General features: G+C 37.3%; 1 protein-coding gene across 1 annotated transcript in view; it reads left to right on the top strand.

Moving 5' to 3' along the window:
* Positions 1 to 14,087, top strand: part of SLC5A8 (solute carrier family 5 member 8) — a 55,935-nt gene that overhangs the window by 8,125 nt on the left and 33,723 nt on the right. The window contains exons 2-5 of the mRNA XM_007947217.1: positions 199 to 264; positions 1,972 to 2,023; positions 9,846 to 9,913; positions 11,126 to 11,280. Coding sequence (XP_007945408.1) covers positions 199 to 264; positions 1,972 to 2,023; positions 9,846 to 9,913; positions 11,126 to 11,280 — 341 coding nt within the window. The remainder of the gene's footprint in view (positions 1 to 198; positions 265 to 1,971; positions 2,024 to 9,845; positions 9,914 to 11,125; positions 11,281 to 14,087) is intronic.

Here is a 14,087-nt window from a genome sequence, read left to right as displayed (position 1 = left end):
TAGCAATCTGATTCTGTAAAGATTACAGTCAAGAAAACCAATGGAGCAGTTGTACTCTGTACACATGGGGTCACCATGAGTCAGAATGGACTCTATGGCAACAGCTTTGGTTTTGGTTTTACTTCTTAAGCTATTAATTGTAGACAAACATACACAGAGGTTACACACATTAACCATTTTTTTCTTCTTTGGAAACAGTATTTAGAACTTCGATTTAACAAATTCATTCGTCTCTGTGGAACTATTCTCTTCATTGTTCAAACAGTAAGTAGCTCTCCATTAATTAATCTTTGGCCATCTAAAATGTTTTTAACCACGTACCTGGGCTAAGCTTACATGGAAAATACATGAAAAACAGAAAAGAGATGTTGAAAATATGAGGAAGCAAAAGAAGGAAAAACACTTTTCAACCAGAGCTTCCAAATCATTAAACAATGTTCAGCACATACTTCACTTCCTGAAAATCAGAATAACTTCAGTGAAACTTAAATATTGTATTGATCAAGCAACAGGATGTTGCTTTTGGAAAATGTTCTTCCTGTATTCCACCAGAATGACAGTAGGGTATTACTGACATGACAGGGGTATCTGAGGGAACTGCAGGCTCCCCAGTAACGATATTAGGAATTTGCTCTCTTTTAAAAACTGAGTTCTAGCCTCAGCCCCAGTTGAAACTGACAGAGTGTAAAGCCACAGACTTAGGAACTCAGAAAGAGTTTATTTAAAGCCAAATACAAAACCTAGTATTTCAAAAATATGCAAGTATAGGTTTACTGACTAACATGAATGGAAATGAAGCATTTGGCAAGAGGTTAGTGACAGAATGCTTCCCACCCTTCATCCAGGCTACTGGAGTCTCATTGTGTTCATTCTCACATCATAGCTGTCTGTTATCTGTCTGTCTTCTTGGCAGTTAAGTACTTTATGGCTGGGTAAGAAAATGGAGATTGAGGAAGGGGTTTTCTTTCTCATCCCTAATCATCCCTAACAAATTCAGTGTGAAAGGAAGGAGGAGCCCATGATGGTCTGGCAGGGAATCTGACACAGAGCCGAGGCTGCTAGCTTAAATTTGCCGACTCTTCAGACCCTCTCTGGATCTTTGTGAGAAAGAGAGTGGGGACAAGCATTAGGAAGTGACATATGGTCATGTTTTCAAACTTTCAACTTGGACAGAATAATAGCTGTGGAAAGCTAGTTTATTTTTTGTAAAAAGAGGGGCACTTTAGCACCTCCCTTTGAAGGATTTCTTTCCTTCCATGGACCTACCCACATAATAAAATCAAAAATTCAAATAGCATACGATTCTTTTTTTATAGAATAACACTAGAACTGCCTTGTATGTGATCCATTTGAAAAATGAAATGAAATGAAATGAAAATGATATTCTGAGAAAAAGGCTTGTTTCTCTTGTTCACTATTGTACCCCTAATCAATAACTCTTTGTTAAATGCATGAATAAAAACTAATAGTATACAAAAAGATGGGATACATTTACTGTGGCTTTTGGAAATTTTTTAGTACAAATTTGCACTTCTGCTTAATAATGGGCCTGTAAACTTAAAACCAGCTTTCTAAATTTTGCTGTTTTCTCGAATATTATGCAGTGATTAACAGTAGTTTGAAGACATATAACTGAATTTGAATTGTAACTGTTTCTAACTGTTGTAGATCTACGAAAATTGGTTTCAAACTTGAGTTAGTGGATCAGTGATCATTTGCACCAAGCACCACATTAAAAGTCCACATTTTTACACAAAATTGGGCATTTCTATAACCTATGACCATGCCACAAACAGAAAAGGAGAGTCAACTTCATTTAAATAGCATGTCTCAAGTTACAAACACATTCTATTAAGTATATTGAAACTCATTTTAATTCATAATTGAATTTATAAAACTATTTCTCAATATTTTACTGTAGTAATTCATACCATTTAAATGACTTTCTTTTCTTTTGTTCCTCCCCTCTAGATTCTGTATACTGGAATTGTTATTTATGCCCCTGCCCTGGCTTTGAATCAAGGTACATATTAGAGTTGGCAAGGATATAGCTCACTTGGTGCGGTTCAATATTAATACGTCTTATTCTCCCTTTGGGGAGATGGGGAGTGGAGGAATGCTTCCAGTAACCTGCGTCAGCTTTATGAGGGGCTGGGAAGGTCCTGGGGCTGGGAAGGTCCTGGATCGATAGCTCCAAAAGGTCTGCAGATTAGTAGAAGGGCATTCTTCGCCAGGCTGTGATTCTCCCTCCTCATCTCTATTCCTTTAGAATGAGCGACCCCTATAGTCTAAAGCAAAAATGTTTGTGCTTCCTCCTATGTGGCTATAACCTGGAGTCCAGGCTTCTGTGGATTTCTGCTCAGGACCATTGGAAAGTCTGGCAGGGATAGTAGCTTTTCTTTTCCCCATGTCTAATATGGGAGCTCTGGTAGCATAGTAGCTAAGGCACTTGACTGCTAACCAGAAGGCTGGCAGTTCAAACCCACCAGCCACTCCTTGGAAGGAAGGTTGGGCAATCCTACTTCCGTAGTGATACTGCCTTGGAAAGCCAAGGAGGGGGTCGCTATGAGTCGGGTCCGACTTGATGGCACATAACAACAACAACAAATGTCTAATATGGCCTAAAATGGAATAGAGAGAGGGGAATAAAAGAGAGAGGGCGAGATAAAGAGAGAGAGCCATGTGATTTGAAATACTCTCAAAATGGACCAGATAAAACTTAGTGAAACTGGGACAGTTTAGTGAGGCAAAGTTGCATGCTTGTCTTACATCCTCAAAAGACTTCGGGAAAACCCCATATCCTTTCACTTCCTATCACTCAAAGGTGAGTTTCTCTCCAAACCTTCCTTATCTAATGGACCAATGGACTCTGATGGGAAGAATGTGGTGCAGTTCTTGGAATTAATATAATGTAGAGAAGGACAGTTAACTCCACATTCTAATTTCTTTATTTCATAGTAGATATGACAGTAGTTTTCACTAAATTTATAAAGTACAAGCATATCATTACATAGAGGAGCTCTGCTTATGGCACTGTGCTCTTAAATTCTCAATGCTAGCTAGGCATGTTCCATGTTAGTGTTGCTAACATCATAAACAGATCATTTTATGTGTCCAGAACTGAGTCATAAACTTCATAAGTTACCTATTGGCTTTTAAATGTAGTTGAAGATGTTGGCTTTAGGTTTTAAAGTGCAGTTCTGGGAATAGTCAGAGCACTGACTTCAATCTGTGAAGAATCAAGGACTCTGTCCTTATCAAGTTTGCACCACTCCCTTGGAGTGAATTAGAGCCTGCAGGACTGCATTTTGACTACTGAAAAAATCAGTTGAGTATTTTACCGTGACCAAGGAAGTAGGCACAAGTATGGATACTGTACTAGGTGTATAATAGATGCTCAATAAAAACTTGTTTCACTGAATTGGAACTTAACATTCTCTAAATCTGATATTTTTGGAACTTTGTTTTTACCATGGAAAACTGAAACATGCAAAAATAGAGAGAATAGAGTGTTGAATGAACCTTATTGTACCTATCAGCTTATATTAACAATGATCACTTCATGGCCAATTTAATTCCCTATTTCCCTCACTAGGTTATTTTTCTGTAAATCTGCAATATTATATAATTTCATCTATATTTCTGTATGTCTTTAAAAAAGGACATATTTTTTAAAACATAATTATAATATAATGATCACACCTAAAGTATTAACAATAATTCCTTAATATCCTTAATATCAAGTCAGTGTTTGAACTTCCTTCATTTCTTTTTTTTTACAGTGCTTGTTACAATCAAGATCCAAATAAATTCATGTATTGCAATTAGTTGATGTGCCTCTTAATCTTCTCTTTCTTGCCTTTTAATGCAGAAAATATTTATTATTGAGATATAGTTTATAAACCATAAAATGTAGGTTTACAGTTGGATGAATTCTGCTATTTGCATATGAGCATATAACCCCCACCCCATTCAAAGTATAGAATATTTCCATCATCTAATCCCAGAAAGTTGTCTTGTACCTCTCTCTGAGCAATGCCCCAACTACTCCAACAGCCACTTGCTAGTTTTCATCACCATTGATTAGTTTTTCCTAATCAATATAGTAGGTGTCTTTTTGTATCCATTCTTCTACTCAACAAAATGTTTTGGACACTCATCCATGTTCCTGCATTTATTAGTAATTCATTCCTTTTTATTGCTAGTAGTATTTTATTGTATACACTAACTAAAATTTGTTTACCCTTTTTCTTGTAGATGGACATTTGACTTGTTTCCAGTTTTGGGCTGTGATGAATTAAGGCTGCTAAGAATACTCTTGTACTAAACTCTTGTTTAGTTTTGTTTTGCTCTGCTTTTTGACATATGATTTCATATATTGGGTGAATACCTAGAAGTTAAACATACACTTGCTCTATGACTCAGCTCAGGGAGGATGTATATTAGAAATTTAAAAGAAACTGCAAAATTGTTTTCTTAAAAATGGTTTTTCTTGAGTGGTTTTATGATTTTACAAGCCTATCCCACAATGTCTGACAGTTTGTTATTCCATATCATCACCAACAATTTTTAACAGTCTTTTACAATTTTAGTTGAACAACAGTGGGTTTTTACTATTATTTCATTACAGTGTTAACTGATGTTGGGTTTATTGGCACATGAAAGACTCAATGAATAGGAAAAGACAAATACCCTAATAAAAAATGGACAAAAGACTGGAACACACACTTTAAAAAACAGGTCATTCTTCCAGTTCATTTACCTAGGCCTTTCTAAATTTATCTCAGCAATGTTTTATTGTTTTTGATGTTGAGGTCTTATATATCTTGCACATCTTTCTTACATTTATTCCCAGGTAATTGATGTATTTGATGCTATTGCAAATGGTATGGCTTTATAATATTTTACAATAATTTTTGCTAGTATATAGAATACAATAGGGAGCTCTGGTGGCATGGTGTCTAAGGCATTTGACTGCTAACCAGAAGGCCGGTGGTTCAAACCCACCAGCCACTCCTTGGAAGGAAGACTAGACAATCTACTTCCTTGGTGATACTGCCTGGGAAACCCAAGGAGGGGTCACTATCAGTTGGTTCTGACTCGATGGCAGTGACCACTGCCACCACCACAGAATACAGTATGTCGAATTTCTATCCTGAGAACATGATAATTTTATTCACTAATTTGAGTCGAGTTTTGTCAGTTCCCTTAGGGTTTTCATGTTATTTATGAATAGTGACAGTTTTCCTTCTTCTTTTCCAAAACTATGCGTTTTATTTCTTTTTCTTTTTTGACTGCATTAGCTAGAACCTTCAGGACAATGTTGAATAGAACTGGCTATAGCACACATCCTTGCAGTGTTATTAATCATAGGAGGAAAACATCCAAAGTTTCACCACTAGTCTTTTGTGTGTGAGTGTGTGGTGGACCTTGGAATCAAATCTAAGTTTATCTGATTCCAAAGTCTAAATTCATTTTTTCCCCAGAAGTAATCACTTATTTGCCTTTCATGCAAACCATAAATATTTATTAGCATCTACTTTGCATAAAGCATATTCTAGTTCCTACTGTACTTAATCTTTTTTTTTCAATTGTTATTGAAAATTCAAAGTCTAAATTCTTAATCACACTGCTCCATTGCTAATTCATTTTGATGCAATGTAATCATGGTACCAAAAAAATGACCATACATTAAGGCCTGTGTCATGGACTTTGAACTCTACACTGTTAATTAGATTTTTCTCTCTCTGTCTCTCTTTTTACTAAATGTTATTTTACTGTGTTATAGGTAAAAATTTACATAGCAAATCAGGTTCCCCTTTAACAATTTTTAAGGGGCTTTGGTGGTGCAGTGGTTAAGGAATTTGGCTGCTAACCAAAAGGTTACTGGTTTGACCCAAAGCCACTCCATGGGAGAAAGATGAGACAGTCTGCTTCCACAAAGATTTACAGCCTTAGAAACCCTATGGGGGTCACTATGAGTCAGAATCAATTCGATGGCAGTAATTTGATTTGGTTTGGGTTTGAACATTTTTCACGTCAATTATTTCATGCCATTGGTTACGGTTTTTGCAATGTGTTAACATTCTTATCATTTCCTTTCTGTTTGTTCTGTTTCCATTTATCTAGCTTCCTTTCCCTCCTTGCCTTCTCATCTTTGCTTTTGGGCAACTGTTGACCATTTGGTCTCATATATTTCTAATTGTTTATTGGAGCACATTACTCCCTTAAACAATTGATATTGTTTATTTTATAAGCCAATCTAATATTTAGCTGAAAGATGACCTACAGAAATTCCTTCAATTCCAAGTTCAAAGGGTATCTTAGGGCAATAGTCTTGGGGTATTTTGGCTCTCTAGTGCCACTCCAAAAGAAAATATCACAAGTGGATGCCTTCGACAAACAGGAGTTTATTCTCTGTAAGTTTAGGAGCCTAGAAGTCCAAGTTCAAAGTGCCAGCTCTAGAGGCTAGGTGAAAGGCCCTTGACCTTAGGCTTCAGCTCTGCCTCTTGCTCCCAGCCCGCTGAATCTGGAGGCATCTCTTAACTCAGGCATCTGCTGGCTGCTGAGGCTGACAAACCCAAGGTCAGCAAGTAAAATGGCATAGTCTCAGAATTATCAAGCAACACAGCAGGCTACTAGTTCAAGAACAGTCTCAAGATTGGCAGACAACATGCCAAGCAACTAAGACGAAGACTCAGCCAAAGGTAGGATCCAGGTGTGTCGAAAAGCTCAGAGATCTTTCTCAAAGCATCTTCTTATATACTGGAAACAGACCACATCCCTAAGGCAGCTACTCAGCTGCTCACAGTAGATTCCACCATGAAGTTGATTACCAGTCTCATTATGAGGGATAACTACATCCAGCTACCTGGCCACTCAAAACCAGGACCAGCCAAGTTGACAGATAATTTAATTACCACACAGGGGTTCTTCTACTTTCTATCAAACCAGTAGTAGGTCTAGCCTTTTTAAAGGAATTTGAGTTTTGTTCTACATTCTTCTCCCATTCTATCTGGGACCTTCTATTGTGTTCCTGGTCGAAAAGTTAGTACTGGTAGTTGGGCACCATATGAGACCAGTTTTGTGGTTCACATGTCAGCACTATGTTTGATGTTGACTCTGGGTTTTTCATAGATGCCCTTTATTAGATTGAGGAAATTCCCTTCTAATCATAGTTTGCTGAAAGATTTTTTTTCTTTTCTCTTTTTTAAATCATGGATGAGTATTTTCTTCAACTATTAAGATGATTTTATATTATTTTTACTTTATTTTGTGATTGTAGGTCATTTTCCTCTGTCTAATTTTCCAAAGTTTTGGGTTTGCTGATTGTTCCTCATGGCATCATTTAATGTTCCCAATCCTCTCTATTTCTTGTAAACTGATAGATCTAAAAGCTTCTTCATACTCCCATTCAACTCTTTAGAAAGAATATTTCATAGACAGTGTTGTTTATTTCTTCAGGAAGCATAGAATGTTGGCTTTCTTTTTATGAAAAAAAAAAAAAAATATTAGCAGCCATTGATGATCATTTAGGTCTATAAGCTAGATTTTATAAGTATTCTAATTCTATTCCTTCTTCATTAATTAGCTGGAATAGTTCTGTAAAAAGAAACTTCCTCTTATCAACTATTTGATTACTCTGAAATACAGTTTGTATAAGAAAAAATAAGATGAATGTCTGATTTTCCCACTTACATACCAGTTTTTTAAATAATAAATTGGTTCCCTATTTATCTTTCAAAGATAATTAAGGATTATTTAAAATCATTTTGAAATAAAGGATTTAAACATATTTGATTTTATTTCATATCATATTTTTGATGCTCAAATTGTCCCATATTTGTCCAGCAGAAGCCTCCTTAAGTCATGTCCTGAAACCTTTTAACATGACTCCAAAACAACAACAACAAAAAAACAAACCCACTGCTGTCTAGTCAGATCTGACTCATAGCGACCCCTCCTTGGGTTTCTGAGGCGGTATCACTATGGAAGTAGATTACCCAACCTTCCTTCTAAGGAGTGGCTGGTGGGTTTGAATCTCCAGCCTTCTGGTTGGCAGTCAAATGCCTTAGGCACTATGCCGCCAGAGCTCCCTAAGATGACTCCAGTGGAGTTTAATAACTCCCTTGTTTTCTGGTATGGCTGGGCAGTGGACAAAGCTGGGAGAAACTCACATATACAGACACATACGTAAAAGAGTTCATGTTATTTCCAGTTCAAATTTTGTATTATAGGGTATTTGCCTCAATTATTGGTTTTAGCAAAGTCCCTTGGTGGTGCAAATGGTCAGTGTGCTCACTGCTAACCAGAGGCAGGCAGTTCAAATCCACCCAGAGGTGCTTTGAAAGAGGCCTGGCAATTTACTTCTGAAAACATCAGTCCCATGGAGCATGGGGTAGCCATGAGTCAGGATCAACTTGAAGACAACTAGTTTTTTTCTTTTTTTAATTTGTGTTTTTATTTTGTGTGAAAAAATATCTTTGTTTTGAATAATAGTGATAAAATAACTGTATATATGTCGCTGATTTCTCAACCTTGGCTGCACATCAGGCTCACTTGGGGAGTTATCAAACACTGGATCCTGCCTCTTGTGATTCTGGTTTCATTGGCCATTGTGTGGTCTGCTCATCAGGATTTTCAAAAGCCTCTTGGTGATTTTAATACACAGTCAACCATTGATGTAATAGTTTCAGAATGACAACTTCCATACAGGCATACCTTGGAGATATTGTGGGTTTGGTTCCAGTGAGTCACATGAATTTTCTGTTTTCCTAGTGCATATAAAAGTTACGTTCACACTATGCTGTGGGCTGTTGAGTGTGCAATAGCATTATGAAAAAGTTTGAATTATTGGGAGAATGAACAAAATGTAACACAGAGACACAAAATGAGCACTTGCTGTTGGAGAAATGGCGCCATAGACTTGCCTGATGCAGGTTGCCACAAACCTTCAATTTACGAAAAATGCGGTATCTGTGCAGTGCACTAAAGTGAAGCACAATAAAACGAGGTATACCTGTATTGTTACAGCATTGTTATGTAATGGCCCAAATCAATAAAACTTTTTTCTTTTGCAGTTCTTTTTTTCCTCATGGTATAGCCCACTAGGGATGTATGTTAAATTGCATTTTAAAGTTTTTTGAAATAATTTCTCTTTGTGTGGCTATGTCACAAACAATGTACAGTTAAATTTATTTATTTCATTGTACTTTTTAGGAGTTGTTTAAAAATGTAATTTATCAGAATTATTTAGAATATTTAAATGGTTCCAAAGTCAAATATACAAAACGAGATAGATTTAGAGAAATCTAACTTATATTATTGACCCCTTCCTTCTCTGTTTTCAGTTTAGTCGTCCATTTTAAGAAACATAATATCCCCCTCCATTTGTTAGATAAATGGTAGCAAACTATACAGGCTTTTCTCCATCAAGGTCCTGTCTTATAACATGCAAAACTGGTCTTTCAAGGATTGGTAGAATAATAGTATGTGTATTTGAACACATGTCCTTTACCTCATCTGGTCTGGACAACTACCTCACACTACCAAGTCATTTCTTAGCTTAATAATAATATAAATGCCTTTTCATGTATTTAATGTAGCCAATGTTGGACCTGTGTATGGTGTCTAAGGGTAGAAACCATGTGTGTTTAACTCATCAAATACAATTGTAAACTCCATTTGTTTTGTGGTATTTTACGAGATACGGACCTACTTTTAGGCAAGAGGATATAGTTGTTGATGCCAAATAATTGCTATAGCTTTGCCCCTGAAAAATTTTTGCAAAGTACTTTTATTGTGCATGTTTCACAGTTACACCTGCATCCTCTTTTTTCCTACAGTCACCGGGTTCGATCTATGGGGTGCGGTTGTGGCAACAGGGGTGGTCTGCACATTCTACTGTACAATGGTATGTCAAGAACGTTATTGCTCCTTTCACTCTAACCACTTGCTCTGCAAAATTAAAAGTTCCCATAGTTGGATGCTACAGACTCTTCAGTTCATACCTAACCTCCCACAGTATAACTTTTTTATAAGGAATACTTGATCTGGGGTAAAATTTATCTTCAATAGAACATTGATCATAACTGTTTCTTTTTTTTTCCAATCACCTGAATCATTGTGATTTCACCTAATCTGATCTCTTTCTGATTCATTCTTGCTTTTGCCAAGTTATTATAGCTGTGCACATATTATTTCTCATCTTAAACCAAACTAAACTAAATTCACTACCATTGAGTTGATTCCAACTCATAGCAACCCCCACTGGGTTTCCAAGGTGGTAAATCTTTGCAGAACTAGATTGCCCCATTTTCCTGCCATGGAGTGCCTGGTGGGTTTGAATGGCCAACTTTCTGGTTTGCAGTCAAACGCTTTAGGCACTGCATCACCAGTGCTCCTTTTTTCCCATCGTAGAGACCTATAATAACTCTCCATTTCTATAAGAACTTCCCATTAACTATTAGCAGGAATGACAGTCAAAATATGCAACTTGTATTATATGGCTACTATTATCATGGGTGTTTGTCATTAGCATTGGTGCAGGTCTTATGAGGTTCCTGATATTCTAGGACTTCACCTTTTAATTGCTGGATCCCATAGAAGGTGAGGTCCTCAGAGAGGGCCTGGCTTAATTGGGTTTATAGGGGTTTTCTGGGGACACTTGAGGAGTTTGGGGTAATACAAGACAATTTTAGTGTTATAACAGTGGGTATGACCATTCTGGTACACGCTGGTCAACTATCAGCCCTGCCTGTAGAATAAAATCCATGGATATTGCCTTTTGAGATTTGACTTTGAATTTTCTTCCCAACCAACTCTCCACACCACTCCACTCCACTCCACATTATGTATCTGGCCACACTCAACATGCCATGCACTTTGGCTTTTCTATGCTTTTGTCCATGCTGTTTCCTCTGCCTCTTTAACTCTTCTTATGTTTGAAGGCTTAGTTTAAATATTACCTTCTCTGTGAAGGTTCTCCTGACCTGATTATCTCCTTCGTGTGCACTTTGGGGCCAAGTTCCATGCTTTTGTCATTTTTGTCCAGCACAGTGACTAACATACACATATCAATAATATCTGACAGAAACCTTAATCCTAATATGCTTTTCCCTCAAAGGGTGGTCTTAAAGCAGTCATCTGGACAGATGTTTTTCAAGTTGGGATTATGGTGGCTGGATTTGCATCTGTGATTATACGTGCTTCAGTTGTTCAAGGTGGAATGAGCACTATTCTAAGTGATGCCAACAATGGTGGAAGATTAAACTTCTGGAAGTAAGTTATTTACCTCTTGGTCACTAGAACTCACCTTTTGCATTTTCTGGAAAAAGAGTCTCTTTATTGAAATCGTATGCTTGCATTAAACAAACAAGCAAATCGCTAAGATGTGGTACAGAAAATTGAAACCAGAAAGTAAATGTTCCACTAGTTCTTTAAGGGTTAAAATGGTCAGATGATGCAAGGTACTCAAGATAATGCTTCCTCCTGGGAAAGGACTTGTAGCAAAAAGAATATTTCTTTCAGATATTAAAGTCTGAAAGTGGTTGAAGGGTAGGATGGAGTCAGGGGCGAATTACCCAATAAGTATGGTGTTTTGGTTTCCTACTGCTGCTCTAACAGAAATACAGCAAATGGGAGACTTTAACAAATGGATTTATTCTCTTACTGCAAAGTGCCAGCTGTAGGGGCTGGGTGAAAACCCTTTGACCTTAGGCTTCAGTTCTGCCTCTTGCTCCCAGCCCAGGCAACTGCTGTCTGCTGAGGCTGGCAAACCCATGGTTGACAAGTAAAAAGGCATAGTCCCAAGATTATCAGACAACACTGTAGGCCACTAGTTCAAGTCCAGAAAAATCTCAAGATTGGCAGGGCATGGCAGGTTGCTGAATGAAGACTCAATTACATGTAGGGTCCAAGTGTGCCCAAAAGCTCAGAGAAGTTTCTCAAGGCTTTTCATTATATGCTGGAAGCAGACCACTTCCCTAAGGCAGCTACTCACCTTCTCTACTAGATTCCACCATGGAGTTGATTACCAGTCTCGTCATGGGGAATATCCATGACTATGAATATCCATGGATATCAATAACAATATCCAGCTGCTCACCCACTCAACCAGGCCCAGACATGTTGACACATAACCTTAACTACCTCACGTGATAAGCACAGGCTTACTTGTGCTTACTTACTAATCTGCAGTGAACAAGTAAGTACAAGTAAGCCCATGTTTATCTTGCTTAGTGGGTGCTCTCATCCCTGTCAGTGATTATAAATTTGAAAAGATGATTTGATTCTGGAGGAAGGTGCTGTGGGATTGGGAGAGACAGATGCTAGCCATCCCTGGAAGCAGAATCTTTGATGCAGTGAAAAAATGTGAAATCGTTCACTGTGAATTAGTAAGTAAGCACAAGTAAGCCCGTGCTTACCTTTCTTATTGGGTGATCAGACATTAGGTGGAGTGCTAAAGGAAGAGACAAGAAGAGATAAGAAAAGGAAGCCTCTAGTCAAGAGAAAAACACTAAAAGACCTAGTGGTTGCATTTAAAAAAAAAAAAAAATTCCCTAAATGTTACTTATTTTGTTGTTGTTGAGACTATACATAGCAAAGCACCAATTCAGCACTTTCTGCATGTACCATTTAGTGACATTGATACATTGTCTGAGTTATGCAACCATTCTCACCCTCCTTCTCTGAGTTATTGCTCCCTCATTAATATAAACTGAGGTTCCTATGTAATCTTTCAAGTTGCTGTTGTCAGTTTGATGTCATGTAGATCTTAAAATTGCATAATGCTCAAGGCAGACCTTTTTTACTGGGTAAGATAAACTATTGTTCACTTTTAGAATGACTTCAGGGGATGTTTTTGGTTTAAGGTTTAAAAAGTATCTCAGGGCAATCGTTTCAGGGGTTCATCTACCCTCCATGGCTCTAGAAATTCTAGAGTCTATTAGAATAGAAAATTCTGTTCTCCATTTTTCCCCCTTTTGATCAGGATTCTTCTATGGAATCTTTGCTTAAAATGTTCAGTAATGGTAACTGGTCTCATGGCATAGGAGGCAATTAGCCACACATTCTATATTCTCCTCCTTCTTCCTCTCTGTTGCTCCAGGTGAACTGATCCATTCTTGTGCCTTGACTGGCCATTTGCAAGCTTTTAAGATGCCAGGCACTACACAATGAGGTAGAAAAGAAGCACTAAACATGTTATTAGGTCAATTAACTTGGATGTCCTATGAAACCATGACCCTAAACCTCCAAACCAAGGAGCCAAATCCCATGATATGTGTGCTTGTACATAAGCAGTCTCAGCAGCTACTCTTTTTTGTTGTTGTTGTTGGTCATTGTAAATATATCTATCATACAACTTTTGCCAGTTCAGTTTTTTTATAGGTATACAACTTATTGACAACCATTACAATAACTGGCTATGCGACCCTATCCTTAATCAGTAAGATTTTTACATCACTGTAAACTCCCGTTTTCCCCTCCCTCTCACCCCTGGTAACCACTAATAAACTTTCTCTATACATTTGCCTTTTCTTGTCTTTTTATATAAGTGAAATCACACAGTATTTGTCCCTTTGTGATTGCTTTCTTTTGCTCAGATAATATCTTCAAGCTCCAGCCATATGGTAGGATGTATAAAGACTTAATTTTTCCTACTGGCTGAGTAGTATTCCATTGTATGTATGTACCACATTTTGTTTATCCATTATCTGTTGATGGGCATTTACAGAGTTTCTATCTTTGGTTATAGTAAATAATGTTGCAATGAACATTGGTGTACAAGTGTCTGTGTGAATCTCTCCTTTCAAGTCTTTTAAGTACATACCTAGGAGTGGAATTGCTGGGTCATATGGTACTTCTATTTTTAGGTTTTTGAGGAACTGCCACATTGTTTTCCACAATGGCTGTACCATTTTGCATTCCCACTAGCAATGGATAAGGGTTCCATTTTCCCCACATCCTCACCAACATTTGTTTTTGTTTTTGTTATCCTAGTTTTTGCATTTTTGCATTTATGTTTCAAGCAGCCCATTCAAAAGAATTCTCTGGCAATACATATTATAATTATATAATATATAACA

The sequence above is a fragment of the Orycteropus afer genome, unplaced genomic scaffold (assembly GCF_000298275.1).
Source record: "Orycteropus afer afer isolate SDZICR_OR568_19922 unplaced genomic scaffold, OryAfe1.0 scaffold00177, whole genome shotgun sequence".
NCBI classification, from domain to species: domain Eukaryota; kingdom Metazoa; phylum Chordata; class Mammalia; order Tubulidentata; family Orycteropodidae; genus Orycteropus; species Orycteropus afer.
The sequence above is the reverse complement of the archived record's forward strand: the minus strand, read 5'-3'. Positions and strand labels throughout refer to the sequence as shown.